This window comes from Colossoma macropomum, unplaced genomic scaffold (genome assembly GCF_904425465.1).
Source record: "Colossoma macropomum unplaced genomic scaffold, Colossoma_macropomum, whole genome shotgun sequence".
Lineage (NCBI taxonomy): Eukaryota > Metazoa > Chordata > Actinopteri > Characiformes > Serrasalmidae > Colossoma > Colossoma macropomum.
This window is the reverse complement of record NW_023494806.1, coordinates 12,873,754-12,890,776: the sequence shown is the minus strand read 5'-3', so window position 1 is coordinate 12,890,776 and position 17,023 is coordinate 12,873,754. Positions and strand designations below refer to the sequence as shown.

Sequence of the window (17,023 nt, the reverse complement as noted above, 5' to 3'; positions counted from 1 at the left end):
TTTTTTCAGGTTTGAAAATTGAATTACATCACAATGCAATGATTTCTGGGCAGGTTCTGCTGCTCGAGGTTATATTTATATTGACTCAATTCCAATCCCCTTCAACTGGTCATCTAACATTTAACTTCATGTGGGCAAATACAGTAATGTACTAAACGTGGCATCAGGGATACCCCCACGAGACAATTGTGAGGGCAGGTGGACAACGGCATGTCAAAAACAGTGCAGAGCTTAGGACTAAACTAAGCTTGTCCTCAACCTTTCCATAAACACAAACACTGAGGCCAAAGATCAGATCACAAAGATGGTACACTTTCATAAGTAATGCCTACTCAATGGCTGTTGTGCCGTGGCATAGGATACAATTTGTCAACTGATTCTAAATCAGCTCCTGCTTTCAGAATGTACCCAAACCCATCAACAGACACTGCTTTTAATGCAGCAGCCTGTTTAACAACAGAGCAATATCTTAATGCCTAGAGCATTTTGCCAAACTGAAAGAATAAGAAATGTTTAAACTTATTGCAACTTTATTTACTTATATTACAAAACATATAAAAGATATAACAAAACAAGTAAACAGGTCAGTTGTTTGGAGCCTTATGTGCAAAAGTGAGGGAGTAGTGTTTGATGCCCAGAATTTTCAAGTTCAATTTGGAATTGTTGTATTAGAATCTACTCTATATAATAATAATAATAATAATAATAATAATAATAATAATAATAATAATAACAACAACAACAACAACAACAACAATCATCATCATCCTCATCATCATCCTCATTATTAGTTACAGTTCAGACTGTCCGTTCAGCAGTGCAACCCCATCAGCCTGCAGATCCTTCAGCAGCTGCACAAACACACTAGTGTGTGGCCCCTGGCAGTGCATTAGCGCAGGGTTAACCTGCAGCACATACTGCTCCATACTCATCAGAGTCCTCAGATCTTCAGCCAGGGACACTGCCCCTGAGTCTCCCCAGCTGGAGGCTACTGTCTCTGGGCTTGTGGTGATTAGTGCCTGAGCTATGGAGGGAGAGAGTTCCAGTGGTGGATCTAGAGCTTCATACGAGGGTATGTGGTGCTCCAGGAGGTAGGAGACGAGGAGGCAGCTAAGCAAGCATGAACAGGCCTCTATGAAGGCCAGATCTCTAACCTCTGAGCACTGGACCTCCAGGGCAGAGTCTGCCTCCTGTGCACAGCGCTGGAGCTCCTCACGCAGAGCCGAAGACACCAGGTCCAGTGGTGTGCGACCAAAATCATCACGCAAATGCAGCAGTGACGAACCTGCAAGACACACACAAGGTTAACTGGGAGGTTAGTGAAAGGGCATAATACAACCTGACAACACACCAGTCATTTAGCTAGGGTTGTCCTGATCAAGTTTTTTTTTTCCCCTTTTAAATAGTGAGTATCTCGAGATTCACGATACTCAAAAAGTCTGCTGGTTGGTATGAATACATTTTCTCTCATTAATATTACTTAACAAATATAGGTAACTGAGAGAAACTGAGTCAATTGTGTTGTTTCAGTCAAATACAGTGAGCTGTCAGATTTACATAAGTGTGTGTTTGGTCAGTGTAACACTCATCTTTCCCATCAGCTCCTGGCATCAGCTATTTGCATATTGTTTTACCTACCCTTTAAATGTTAAATCTTTGTTTGACTCCTTGATTAACCGTCTTGTTGGCTGTAAGAGTGAGTTTCAATGTACTCTGCTGCAAAGTATGTTTCTATGACAGCTGAGTAGCAAAGTAAAAACTAAATTACATCGATCCAACATAAACCCATCATTTTCTCCTTGCTTCTTCCATTAGTTGAACATGACAAAATTTACAATACGTACAAATGATGCGTCATTTACTTAAATCAATAGAGTAACCAATCAAGTAGCATAGAAGCAACTCAAAACAGTGTCCTGGAACCACCTGACAACATTTTTAAGTAAATTTAATGTTATACTCTGCATTGTCTGTATTGTAAGTCATTCTCCCACCAACATACACTTTATCTCTCATTCTGGCCTATATATATATATATATATAGTATATATATATATATATTTTTTATATATATAAATAAATAAATAAATAAAGGCATTATAAATCTGACCCAATACACTGGTGTTAGTAACACCAATTTGATTTTGTCAAGATATGCTAGACTACTAATTATTTTTAAAAGCTTCAGTTACACTTTCATACTGTTACCACTAATTGTTTCATAGCTGGATAGTAACATTTATTACATGTGGTAAGTTGACTCTGCAGATATTACAGATGGCTATTGGGACATTTTTTTTTTTCCTCACTTAAAAATAGTGACACAGTGCTTGCTACCTTCAGAAAATGTGTCTCTATTGTCTGTTTATGTTACTTTTACAACTGTGGTGTAAACAGTACAGTGGGGTAAATAAGTATTTAAAAAAGGACAGGAATGTGATCAGGCCTAAAAAATCCATTAAAATTATTGTCCATTATGACTTGATCACCTCCAATTCTGATCCTTCAGATTGCATCGACAATAGCAACATATCGTGAAAGCTGTGTGTCTCTACGCATACTGATTTATGTATCTCAATGACCATGTTCAGACAAATTAGATTGACAGCTATTACCCTGTAACGGTTCAATGTTTATTCAGTACACTGTCGATTAATGCAAGTAAGTTGCATTTATCTTTGGCTTCGAGCAGATGAATTATGAAATAAGGCTGAAAAAAAGCAGCAGGGTTCAAACAGGGAACACCATGTACACACAATTATCTGCGTTCCACTAGTCCCTTAAAGCAACGTTAGGCCATCAGCTCACTCCACTGATAACCTGTTCTGACACAATTAAATGACAACATATGGATGTTCTAGTCTGAACCTGTTAGTGACGAGTCACACACTGTAAATTAGCCAAACAGTGCGCTATGCTGATGCTTCCTATGCTTTAATTCTGTAATCCCTTACGTCATATAAGTTAAAATACCAGTGGTGTATAATTTCATAGTGCACATGCCATAAGCTAGTCTTTTAAGAGCTATTTATGGCTAAATGGTGCAACTACAGTTAAAGGTTCAGTAAAACCCTTTTTAATGTAACGTTTAAGCAGTCCAGTAATATTCCATGTTATTTTATTAAGTCTGTGATTCGTCACGAGAAAAAAAATGACTTAATGTGAATGAAACAGACACAGGCTTAAATTCTTTTTTTTAAACCTCTCAAACATCTCAAAATATGGATGGTGGATGGTCCCCAATTGCCGAACATGACCTGCTTTAAAAGTGTGTATGAAACAAAATGTTTTGTAATTATCATGTAAGCATGGTATGCCATTGTTTGATGCCCTGTATTTAAAATAAAGGGATCACTAAAATATCTGAAAATCCAAAAAAGGGTGGAATGGTTAATATATGGAATATAATAATATATGGTTTTTGCTGAAAGATGTTCATTTGTATCATAAAGTACTTCATACTACAAAAAGAAGCAACTATTAAGAGACAGGTGTTTTGTTACACACTCATTTCTGTTGAAAGGAAATCTAAAGAACTAGATTGGAGCATTTATAGCTATGGTACATTTTATAAAAACACTTTTTGAACAGCTATCCAGACAAGTCGATAAGCGCTGGATCTTAGGTGCTCTCATAGAAATCAGCACTCCTCTGATGACCCGTTTAGCCATCATTCTCGTTCAGATACGGTATTCCGGTTCACGCAAACGCTACGTAACATTTGAAGACTATTCGCGTTACACAAAGGGGCCAGTGGAAATTGGTCGAGTTCACACTGAATAGCTTTGACATTCTCTCTCGTCTCCGCACATTTCTGTCTCTGGCTGGAATCAAAAGCCGTTTAAAAGTAGCTCAATAGGCAGACAGACATGCGTGCACAAAAGCCTAGCTAGACTGGCCCGTGTCAAGTGCGACCTCTTTCTTTGCTTTTAGCCACCATATTTCTACAGCAAACTGCACATGATGGCACTTGACTCCTAAACCCCTTTGCGAGCGTGGCAGCAGCTCTGCACTTTACCGCACTCCAGCTTCACAACGCTTTCCATTTGGCACCGATGCTTAAGAGACCTCCTGCTGTCAAAAGCCAGTATGATTGTTTTGTACGTGCGAGGAAAAAGACCAGGTTTTCAGCTTCAAATTATTACGCAAGGAGAGACCTGCGGGACCTGGTAAACAACCGTTTCTTTTTCAGCCTGTTCTTTCTTGTTCTTTCTCCCCCCATCACTTCTTCTTAGTAATGGATCATCAGCTTCTATGCTATCAAAGTGCAGACATGAGGGTCAGTGTTCATCTACCCTTAGCACTCCACGTGCCAAGAGGGCAGAGGCAATCTGCATACCCTGACAGAGGAATCAACCCACCGTCAGATTAAGAAGGGGGTTTCCAGAGTAAAGGTCGGCATCAGAACAACGGTTAAAGCTTTAATGACTTTGATCAAGACATAGAGAACGCAAGAAAGAACAAGAATGTCTACATAACTGGTCATTGATAAGACGTTTCTATTGCCAAGATGTAACTTGATAAGAATAAGGTCAAAGATTAAGGTTCTTCAAATGCCGTGTTTAACAAGCTTTAAGAAGAGATACAGTTTTAGAATTTTTTGAATGTTAGAAGACGACACTGATTAACTACATGGTGGAATAAAGAAACCTACAAGTTCCTCATACTTGCTTCTTAGGTTTACATCTCATGTAAGAAGCTTATAAAGGTTATTTCCATGATGCTATACTATCTGAATGGAATCATGTATTTACACATTTAGTTACATGGTAACAAACCTTTGTATCTGTAAAACGCACCTGTTTTGATTGATTTCAATGAGAACAATGTGTTGATGGATTCAGACACCAAAGCACTGCAATGATTTGTGGCAGTGAGTGAAAATTTTGCTTCACTCTCTATTGAAAAGCTTCTCCAGAGTTGAAACTTTAACAGAGCATATGCTGACACAATGGTGCTTCAGCCAGTAGGAGAAGGCATGGGGTGGGGCTTCTGTCCCTCACGCAGATGTTAAGCAATATGGAGGTACCGCTGAAACCAGTCGTTATCCCGCCACAGCTCTTGGGACAAGGCAGTGGTATTTTCCAAGTTGCGTCTTGGACTGATTTATAGTTTGTACCCGCACATGTCCTTTTTGCTTCCTTCTTTGGAGAAGAACTGCTGCTTCCAGCATTTTTCTCTTACAAGGTTTCAATGTTCGAGTCTCCTGCTCACACGATTCCTGGTCATGTGGGGAAAAGCATAAATCTCTGACCACAAACACGATACCAATGCTTGCTTTGATGGACACAATTTTCCATCTGAACGTGGCCGAATGCTGCGATATACAGAATGTAAACTGAATGGAAATGTATCTTCAGGCTCAAGTTTTGACTTTTTCCTGTTTTTTTGTCCCCGTTTCTCGCAACGCCAAAATGTGGCAAAAATGTCAATGACAGCTTTTCATTAAATTCAAAACTTACTCACAGACATGGTTTTAAAAGTTTAGAATCATCATTTTCAACAGCACTTCTTCAGTTGTTTCAGTAAGCTGAGGTTGAAATTGAGTTTAAATTCCTTTAATTTATATTAAAATTAACTGTACATCTCTCTGTCTGCATTGCTATCAAACAGAAATGGATGCCCTCCATGAATTAGCATGCACGTGCAAAAATGCTAAATTTTTAAAATACAAACAGGAAAAACTATGTCAGAATGTCAGAATTGTTTTTGGGATTCTAATGAAACAGTCCTACACTCTTGCCACAATAGAGCCTCTTTTGGTTCCATAAAGCACCCTGTTTGAAAAAGAGTTTTGAGAGTGGGAAGAATCTTTCAGAGGTTTAAAAGAACCTTCACATATAATAAAGGTTCTACATTGATTTAGGAGTTCCTCCCTTTACATTATGTTGAAGTTCTTTCATCTTTAAAAATCTCCTTCTCTCTCCCTCCATTAACAAAAATGGTTCTTCCAAAGAACCATCCACTGGAATGTTTTTAGGGAACCAAAAGTGGTTCTTCTACAGTATCATACCAAGAACCCCTTTTTGCACTTTTATTTTCACTTTAAGTAGTCCAACTGTATTATAACTTTAATTTCTATCATTTATTCCAAGAGTCATCTGCCTGCAGCTGTCTTCTAATCAATCTCAGAGTTACCTGAAAAGCTTTCTGCACGCCTGCTATTGCACGGACGCATGTCAATACAGCCCCTGTGCAGAGTTTTACAGGATGCAATGGATTTGAGGATCAGCAAAATCTGCATGACAGCTGTGTTGTTGCTCACTATCTGGGCCAACTGTTGCGCATGCAAAGTGATAATTAATAGGCTGCAGAGACAGTGAATCCACATTCAGGATGCCTGCAGTTTTCAACTGTGGAGCATGAGGAAACTTTAAAATTTAAAAAATATAATGAAACTTTAAAAGATAGCCAGATGAGCCACAGTAGCAATAACCACATGGACTCCATATGGGACTATTTTAAAGAGACTGGCAGTTGTTTGAGGCACACAATTTGCATCATGCTAATCGGTGGAGCGTACCTTTTATTACTTCTCTGCAATGCTACCCTGTAGCTCCAGCACTAAAGAAGCAAAGCATGAACTTAAGACCTTGGTTGAACGACCACAACTGAAGGAAGGGGGGGAAACTGCATACAGTAGATTTTTCATCAAATATTCCTTTAAGACAGCTACATTTTATATAGTTGTATGGCTATGGTTTTCCCATACTCCTTTCAGGGACATGAATGTGGGTGGCCATTCTGTGGCCTTCAAGCGCACTACACTTTCAAACCCATCTCTTCAAGCGCTCTCTGACGAAAAGAAAAAAAGAAATTGTCCTGGCTCTTCCTTGAGCACGCTCTTTTTTCTTTTAGCAGCCACTGCTGTCAGCTAGTAACGAAGGACTCAGCTCAGCTCAAAAGAGATATGTTCTTGCAAAACACTTACACAGGCCTTAAACTATAAGTAGTCTGCGTGTGTAAGATTTTAATGTAAGTGCAAGAATAAAACCTTGGATTAAAATAACAGGAAGCATCTGCAGCACTTGACGATAACTGCCTACTTGACAATGTTTGCTAGCAGGACATAAAAATGAATGACATGGACCACTGATATAAGTAATTAAATGTGTTTCCTTGGCAATAAAAACATGCCTGGAAAATGTGTGTTGGAAGCATAAGGGTTTTTCATATACACAGCCATAGTGTCTTGTTAAAAGTCAAGATTCACGCCTCAACACTCAGTTACGTCTATACCACTCAGCAGCTCTTGATTCTATACCTTAAAGCAATAGTCCACCTAGTTTAGCTAGCTAAAGTATGGTGCCGCTCTTGTGCTGTGGCCTACAGAAACACATTCTGGGAGAAGACTGAAACTGAAACAGACTTTAGTCCATTTTAACATGTTACAGTATGTCATACAGTTAAACCACATAAGCAAGTCTATTTAAGATTATTTAACAGTTTGACACTTTAAGGCAAATGTGTGTTGATTTAAATAAAAGCCTCTCATTACAGAAGAACCTTCAGTCTGAAGGACAGAACTGATTCCCTACACACAGTTAATGCGGTGCTTAAAACGAAGAAGCAAAATAACTTGAAGCAGTTGGTTAATCTGTAGTTTAATTATACTAGCTAGTGTAATAGCTAATTCCTCTGAAGTTTTAGCAAGATTTAAAGGCATGCTAAAAATTCAAATAGATAAGCTGACAAGTAAAGCTTGCTTTCGCCTCTTTCCTTTAAACATTGTGGAAGTTTTTCTATAATGAAAAGATCGTTATTTGAAGCCACATCGATCATGACGCCACTGCAAGCTGCATTAGAGTAATTACGGCTGTTTACCTTTTCTGATTTCTGCCTCCAAGCTGTGCTTGCAATATTAGGGCAGCTGTTCCCCTTACCAGTTCCAGGGCCACAGTGAGCTTATCTTTCCTACCGTTCTAGTAGACGCTTTCCCTTTTCCAAAAGGATGAGTTGGACTGTTTGTGAAGTACTTGGCATTTATTGCACATACTTTACTTAACAAAAGCATGTTGCATCACGACACTGACTACAGCTGCCAAGGTACTAGCAAAAATTCACTACATGTAATATTGGAAACAGTAGACTTTAATGTACTGCTTTAAGACTGGTGGTCCTAGTTAAATCAGTTCTCTTCGTTTTGTTTCTCTGATTGAAATTCACAGAAATTCGAGTCCAAGTCAAGTCATGAGCCTGTTAAGTGTGACTCAGGTCAGGTCAACATGTGACTTGAGTGCGACTTGAGTCTGGGTCGATGACTCGAGTCCCCAACTCTGGCTATAAGCTTTCATTGCTCGTGTACAGTGTAAAACTAAAGAGGCAAACTTCAGACACAAGTCTTTGCTGTTCTACTACATTTGAGGTAAGTGGAACAATTATGTTAATTTGATTTGCCAAACTATCACTTTAACTCGGCCTTAACTCGGACCCACCAGCTCTTGTATTAGTAAAGCAAAACAATCTCTTCTGATGCTACTCTCTACCGCCACCATGTCAAACTACCTGACAAGTTGAAACCTGGAAGATGACAAAGGCAGAGGCTTGTATGCCCTCACTCACACACACACACACACACACACACACACACACACACACACACACACACACACACACACACAGAAAGCATCCCTTGATGAATGCAAGCAGCAGGCAGACCACCCTCCCCCAGGACAGTGGTATCAGCCGCTGCCTATTCTTCACAATGGCCCATGAAATACACATCTGTCAGCACTTTGCCTGTGTGCCATGCGCAAACACACACACACACACACACACACACACACACACACACACGAGTGTCCAGGATCTGGTATGATATTGGCTCCCGCATCACAGGCAATGACTAGAGTGAGGCCAGATTTTGGCTTAAAGTATCAAACATCCTGTTCAGTGGATAAACAAAACAACTGCAGGATTAAGCGTGAAGGCCTTTAACCCTATCTTACCTAACACATGATCGTGATAGATTCATGGACTTTGGCTTTCTGTCCTTTAACTCATTAAAATCTGCCTCCAGAATAGCTAGGCCATGTGCATTTCCATGTCAGGCAGTAAAACGGATTAGCATAAGGAATTGGAGTTTTCTGTGTGCTACCGTGTTTTATATCACTGTTTAGAAGAAGCTCTACGCTGCCTTTATTGTTGGATGCGCTGTGATAGTTTTAAACTACAAGAACATTTATTGTGGCTTACTGGATTACTGATTTGTTTTATCAGAGTCACAATAAAAGGTGACTGCTTACAGATCTATTTCATATTTCATATGTTTGAACTCTCAAAATATTCATTTGTAACACAAACGTTCGGCTTTGTTTTTTATATCAAAATATCAAAATTAGACCTCAGCATTCAGATTAAGGCTGAGCGATTCATGATAAAAGGGAATCTCTTTAACATATCAATTTTGTAAAAAAAACATTATGAATATTTACTAAAACAGTGTGTATGTATGTAATATGTATAATTGCTCAAAGATCAATATACACATCTATACATATATTGTATAGATATCTATATGTATCTATACAGACATATAAACAAACTTATATAATTGCTTAGGGTGTAGCATAAATAAATAAATAAATAAATACAAACAAATTAGCCATCCTGTTTGTGAAAGAGATCAAACAAAACAGTTTCACCTATTCACCTAAACATAGGTGTGTATATATATATATATATATATATATACTTAATGATAGTTAAAAAAGAAACAATAGGCCTGTATCTTGACATTAGGCAAAACTTTTTTTCTGCACAATTTGTATAACTGAAAATATCAACAGCCCAAATTAGGATAATGCAAGATTAATTATGGCAGTTATATCAGCCAACCACACTACCACTGCAGCGCTGCGCTGATCCCTGCAGCCCTACTACAGTATGCAGAATGAGCGCTGATCCTGGATTGAATCACAAGTCATGAAACAGGATCACAATTTCAATATGATTTTGTTGTGCAGCCCTAATTAAGATCTCATGTTATTAAAGAAGAGCGCACAGGCAGACATAGCATTTGCATTAAAGGGTTAACTGTGCACTACGTGCAATGCTCTCTCTCTCACACACACACACAACATGGGATGAGCTAGAGAATGAAACACACACACACACACACACACACACACACACACACAGCAAGCAGCCCCTTGGCCTTTAGAGGGCAGGCGAAGACTAGAAATAGAGAACAGTAAGAAAGGGGGAGGAGGAAAAGGAGGAACACATGATAGAAAGAATGTGTGTGTGTGTGTGTGTGTGTGTGTATGAGTATGTGTGTATGTGAGACAAGAGAGAGACAGGGAGAGACAGAGACAGAGAGAGAGAGAGAGAGAGAGAGAGAGAGAGAGAGAGAGAGAGAAAGAGAGAGAGACAGAAAGACAGAGAGAGTGAGAGAGAGAGAGAGAGAGAGAGAGAGAGAGACAGAAAGACAGAGAGAGAGAGAGAGAGAGAGAGAGAGAGAGAGAGAGAGAGAGAGAGAGAGAGAGAGAGAGCGCAAGCCAGAGAAAGATACAAAGAAGGCTTGAAAGAGGGACAGAGAGAAAAAGAGACAGAAAGAAGGAAGGAAAGAAAAAAGAGAGGCAGAGATAAATAAATAAAGGATAAATGATAAAAAGACAGAGCAGAACAACTCAGCCTTTTGAAAAACCTCAAATTCAGTAATCTGGCACATGAAGTCTAATTCTAATCTCAGTGTCAGTGTATCGAACTGTGAATATAATGTTCCAGAGCAGAGCTCTGTGTGTGTGTGTGTGTGTGTGTGTGTGTGTGTGTGTGTGTGTGTGTGTGATCACGTTTCACTGAACTAACAGAGATTGACCACGACAACAGTCCAGACACACACAGATTAAAGAATTAAAGACGATTAAAGCTCATGGGGGGCACAATCAGAGCTTTGTGTAACTCTCTGGCACCCGCCACACACATTGAAACACACACACACACACACACACACACACACACGTGGCACAAGCCCACCTGCCGTGTGTCACCTCACTGGATAGATAAAGAATAGTGCCACCCTTGTGTGGCCCACACAGATCAGGCACATTCCAGCAGTAGAGACTGAGACTACTGCATGAGACTTTCTGAGCATCAGACTCAGTCTATACAAGGTCGTCATGTACATGCAAAAACTGAACAAATGTTAATCCGAGATTACAGCACTTTTTTAAATCACTGCACCACAGGAGTGGTGAGAAATTTGATTTGGATATGGTGAGTTATGTCACAATAATCTTTATCGTCTTGAGTACTTACAGTTATTCTAGAGCACTGAACAACTGCATGCATCATAAAAAAGATTTAGACAAATTATAGAGAGTCTGTAAACAACATCCAGTGTATACTAACTGAATAAACAGCACAATAACAATTAGCTGATTGAATGTCAGCCCATTCATTTTTGATTAGTTTTACCAATTGACTGTTTTCCTTCTTAAAAAGTGTATGCATGTATGTATGTATTTACTGATTTATTTATTATTATATAACTTAGTTTTCTCCCCTGGTATAGTCATGTCCCACTTGCTGGCTAGGCCTCCTTGTATCACATGATGCCATCAAGTTGGTAGGGTGAAGGTTATCACATGCTTCCTCAAAGACATATGAAGCACTACCGCATCTCTTAAAGCAACGAACAACTCAACATGCTTGGAGGAGAACATTAACTGAAAATTCTGTTATGTCAGTCACCAGATGCTTGTGTTGGCCAGCATCATGCTGAGTGATAAGGGGAGAAGGAGAGCCATCGTACTCACCCACAGACAGAGAGGCCAATTACGCACTTTTGGACTGATCATGGAAACTTCAAATTTCCCTACAATAGGACCAACACTTAAACATTTTAGGCCACTTCAGATATTTTTTGAAGTATTTAAAATCCATAATACTCCATCCAACAATCCATAATAAATAGTGTTTTATAGCCCATTTAAATGTAGCACCACTGTTTTACTGGTATTTTGTCTGTCCCCACTTACGTTTATTTCAACTTATTCGCAAAGCTTGATGTTACAAATTGTGTCTCTTAATGTTTTGCAAGCAATGTAATTTTTTTTGCCGTATCATCCACCCTTACCACGCTTGATGCAGACCAAAGTGACAACTATTAAGCCAATGTCTCCTGCCCAAAGTGAACATCTGTAATGCATCTAGTGTTACACAATGTATTCAAAGTTCTCTGCTTTTTCAATACTACAATGTAGTAAACAATTACCAATAACAATAACTTATTCAAAGAATCAATCTACACAGGTATAGCCCATTTAGTGGTGCATTTAAACAAACAACGTGATTAATTTTAGGCCACACTGTATGTTCTCACTGTTCACTTGCTCTTCAGAACATACTGAATGAAGCCAGTTAAATTATTGATAGAACCTTCAAAAATTCTTAAGAGTGAAATCCAACTGAGGTATACTCCCATTCATATTATGTTTTTATGTTCACCTGAGTGATAAGGAACACTTAACTGGTCAGCCATGACTTCACCAAGCAATATATATAAATGAGATGAAATACAGGCCAAATTCCATCAGTCACCCATCGTTATGAGAAAGACCAGAGAAAACAGTAGTGATGTATGAGGTTGTTGAGCTACACAAACCCAGAAATGGCTACAAGAAAAAAGCTAAATAGCTGTCACTATCAGGCCAATAATTAAGAAGTTTCAAACAACAGCAGATGTTAAGAATCTGCCGGGAAGAGGACGTATGTCTATAATGACCACAAGTGCAGTGAGGAGGATGGTTTGAGTGGACAAGGAATCTCCAAAGATCACAGATGGGGAACTGCAAAAATTAGTTAGGTCTTGGAGAACATCTCCCAAACTTCAATCAAACACCACCTATAGAACCACAAGTTGTTTGGGGGGGTTGCCAGAAGGGAAGCCTCTGCTGTCAAGGACCAGCAAACTCAAGTACCTACAGTTTGCGAGACTTTACTGGAACTTTCAGTAGAACCATGTTCTATGACCGATTATGATCAAAATAGAGGTTTTTGGCAACAAACACCAGAGCTGAGTTTGGTGTGGACACAAAGATAGCCATGCAGAAAAGTACCTTATCCCTACTGTGAAATATGGTGGTGGATCCGTGATACTGTGGGACTTTTTTTCTTCCAAAGGCCCTAAACAGTTTATTCGGATAAATGGTATCACAAATTCCATCAAGTACCAGGAGAAATAAAATCAAAACCTGACTGCCTCAGCCAAGAAGCTTAAACTGGGCCATAGTTTGGATTTTCCAGCAGGACAATAACCCAAAGCACACCTCAAATCAAAACAAATTGTTCACTGACCACATAATTATGGTTTTGCCATGACCACCCCAGTCCCCTGACCTAAACCCCATAGAAAACCTGTGAGACGAGCTGAAGAGAAGAATCCACAGGCATAGACCTTAGAATGTGAAGGATCTGAAGAGGTTCTGTCTGGAAGAATAGTCTCAGATCACTTGTCATGTGTTCTCCAGTCTCATTAAGCATATATAGGAGAAGAGCTGTTATCTTTGTAATGGGAGGCTGCAAAAAGTGTTAAATTAATGCCATAGACAAATTTGAGAAAAATAAGAATTTTTTTTTAACCATTGTACTTCAAATAAAGCTGAGATTTTTGTTAATATTTTGATTGAACGATCAAAAGGATCACCAACAAAGAATGTTTTTAATAGCCTGTTTTGCTCAGGGGTGCTAAGATTTGTGAAGGGCACTGTATTTGATTATTTTATCATTTTAACAGTTTAAAATAAACAAAAAGGATGTGAATTAAACATATTAATTAAGCTGTAACAAATTGACTATGAATCCAATACACATTGGGTGTTCATCATAAGTGTTTAATATTTTGCTATAGTATCCTTTTGGTATCGGTATTGAAGTCAACATTCTGGTATTGTTACAACGCTCAACATCTCTCTCCTATGATATCAGCAGCGACCACATGCTATAGAACAAAACAGTATGTAACCTATCCAAATTTATCTATCTGTCAGCAATAATAATCTGCTTGATCACAGGCTTCTATTAATTAGCTGAATATAAGTCAGGGGTGAGCTCTGCCTCTGTTCTCCTATGCAAACAGCTCTTCTTCCCCTGCTTTCAAGAGGGCCCCAACAGTCTGTTAGAAGCTGGCCCACAACCCGGAGCGTCCCAAGCCATGCCAGCCGGCCAGCCTTGCCTCATTCAGACCCTGCTGCAAAGGCCGCATTCACTGCCACTGCTCGCCCATTAAGATGCAAGGCCCTTAGCAGTCGCTTGAAGGCTCTTTCACTGCTGCCCCTCCCTCACTCCCCTCCAGACTGGCTCTTTGGTTCCAAAGTACCAGGGCTGAGGGGGTCACGTTCCATTCCAGCTATTGTGCAAAATTAAAACTTCACAGCCTTAAAGGAATAGCTTAGTCAAAAATGCTAACGTCACTAACAGTGAATGAAAATGACCAGCGACCAATTAGCATTATCTAAATACCATCATGCTAACTGACTATCGATCCTATCCATGCTCCGCCCCCAAACACATTCTTTCTTATCAAAAAAATCTCATTCAACATAATGGAAAAAGTCAGTTTTGGTCAGTAAATGTGATTAGTTATGAATATAAGAAATTTCAGAATTAGAAAATGCTTTTTATATTGGCATATTATAACAATCCAAAACTATATATTGGCATATTGTAACAATCCAAATTATCACATAAGAGGACATAACGACTAAATACAACAGGATAAAATACACCGATGTTTAATAAATAATTGAATCTCTTGCTAGGAACAACATGGCTTGCCAGTTTAAAATGCTACGCAAGTCTGGCTAGACTATTTTGTGATGTCTATGTCTATTGCTATGCTAACGTTATCTCACACACACACAAAGTGTGACCTATCACATACACACAAAAAAAAAAATTAATTAAATTCACTCAATACATTCAGGTGTAAACAGTGTCAGTAATTGCTGACAGTGTTGGTGAAGCGATGAATGTCTCTAAAAGCTACCTCACACAAAACTATTACATCAAATGGTATAAATATGCTGCATGATGTCTCTGTTTACATAAGTATTGCAAAAAAGTTTTGATCTAAAACACTTTCTAAAAACCATTCATGGCAAAGTGGTAAGAATAGGGCACTGTAAGGCAAGAAGACCCAAATAAAACTATTTACTATTATTTTTACCATAATTAACATTATATATAAATATCAGAAGACAGATGTAGGTTCACTGGTCATTTTGGATAGCAAATAAAATGGCTACATTTAGTTGTATACATCATGCCTCCTGGTTCCTTTCACCACCACTGTAGTGAGATCTGAGACAATACGTTTTTCTGTAACACATCATTTCATATCAAACCGCTCTGAATGACTTTGTTTACATCTCAATGACTGAATAATGCAGAAATAGTGAAAAATTGGTGGAATTCCCCTTTAATAGTGCATATGAGCCCCTTGGCATTTAAAGGGTTAAAGACCGAGCAGGAGAGGTTGCGTTGTGCTTGCGTACAGGCGAGTGTGTGCTGAGGACAAAAGAGGCTGAGGATACCGTTAGCCATGCTGAGTTCAGTCTGCCAGTGCCCCGGGGTTGAAGGGGAAGGCTGAGGCTGTGCTAGCACCCCCACCCCTCCACCCTCCGTGTCCTCCAGCAGGCATTATTATTTCATGGGGAAGATGCTCGGATTGAGGAGGGCTGTGTTTGGGGCACTGTAACAGTTGACCTGGTTGGCCTCCATGAAGGGAACTATCGGCTAGAGCAAGGTGAACGCGTGTATCCTGCCTGCATAGCAAAGGAGGAGCAGGGGAGAAACTATCAAACACAGCACAGAGGTTGTCATCAAACCTACATGTAGTGCTGGCAGTACACTTTGGAGCCGAGGAGAGTAATACGACATGTCAATCTGTTGTAAAGACAAGACACTGACTTCGACAAATCTACGGCATTCGTTCTTTCATCAGGCTGGCCCAAACAGCATTTTACAGGCTTTGAATAGTCACTGATATTTCCACTGAGAATGAGTACTAAAATATATGTCCTCAAAATCACCCTTAAAAATGAAGTGTTGCAGTTGCCTGTCTGAGGGAACATACAGGCTTACAATTTAGATGATTTCAGTCCAAACCAGCTGCGCCAGACATGTGTCTTACGTCCGTCAAAATACAACTGCTTCTGACCTGTATATTTGAATTAATCATTTACTAAAAGGTTGTTTATTGTGGCAGCAGCGCCTGCACTCTACTAATGGTGTATGGCGGACACTCTTGTCTCACACAGCGGTTTAAAAACAAAAACAAAAACACACACAACTTGATTTCATCGCAATAAATAGATCTGCAGTATGACTTGTCAAGTTTTAAATGGTTTGATTAGAAAAGGAGAAAAAGAGAAGGCTTGTGATACTGTGTGCAATGTACTACCATCCCATCGCATCCCCTACCCCCAACTGGGCACAATAAAGATAAATAGATAAAATAAAAAAAAGGTTTTTGCTAAGGTTTAATAAATTGTGTGTGTGTGTTTACAGCCCATAAAACACTTCTTTTTGAAACCATAAAACAGCAAAAGTTGTGTAGCAGCTTAAGGATTACTGTTACTATAGCTACACATGGATGTTTTCAATAACTGATGGAATCTTTTAATGATCACGTGTTGAGAAAAAGGCGTTCTGTATGTGGAAGCCTGCTGCACAGCTTTTTAAGTTTAACAAGCATGATAAGGACCAAGAAAAAAACTCTGCCTTATGGTGCTCCAGCAAGTTCTAAAGCCAAGCAACACATCAGGGTTGATTTAGGACATGGACTATCATTACATGTTAATGTAAAATTGTTAAAAGAAAACTGCCAACAAGACAATCACTTTATCATCTTAAAGTCGCGGAGAGCACATTTTTGGACATTCAAATCGTGACAGCTCAAGACAGATGGAAACTATCAGTGACTGACTATACTATCAGCAACTTACGATGCTTTCTGTGATTGGATCAAGCCTAAAAAAGCGCTGATATTCCTCTCTGAAGCGGTTATTTAACAGAGCTG

General features: G+C 39.2%; 1 protein-coding gene across 1 annotated transcript in view; it reads right to left on the bottom strand.

The window, feature by feature from the left end:
• Nucleotides 1–629: 629 nt before the first annotated feature.
• The window catches only part of slf1 (SMC5-SMC6 complex localization factor 1), a 42,700-nt gene continuing 26,306 nt past the window's right edge, over nt 630–17,023 (bottom strand). The window contains exon 19 of the mRNA XM_036598829.1: nt 630–1,285. Coding sequence (XP_036454722.1) covers nt 792–1,285 — 494 coding nt within the window. The 3' untranslated portion in view covers nt 630–791. The remainder of the gene's footprint in view (nt 1,286–17,023) is intronic.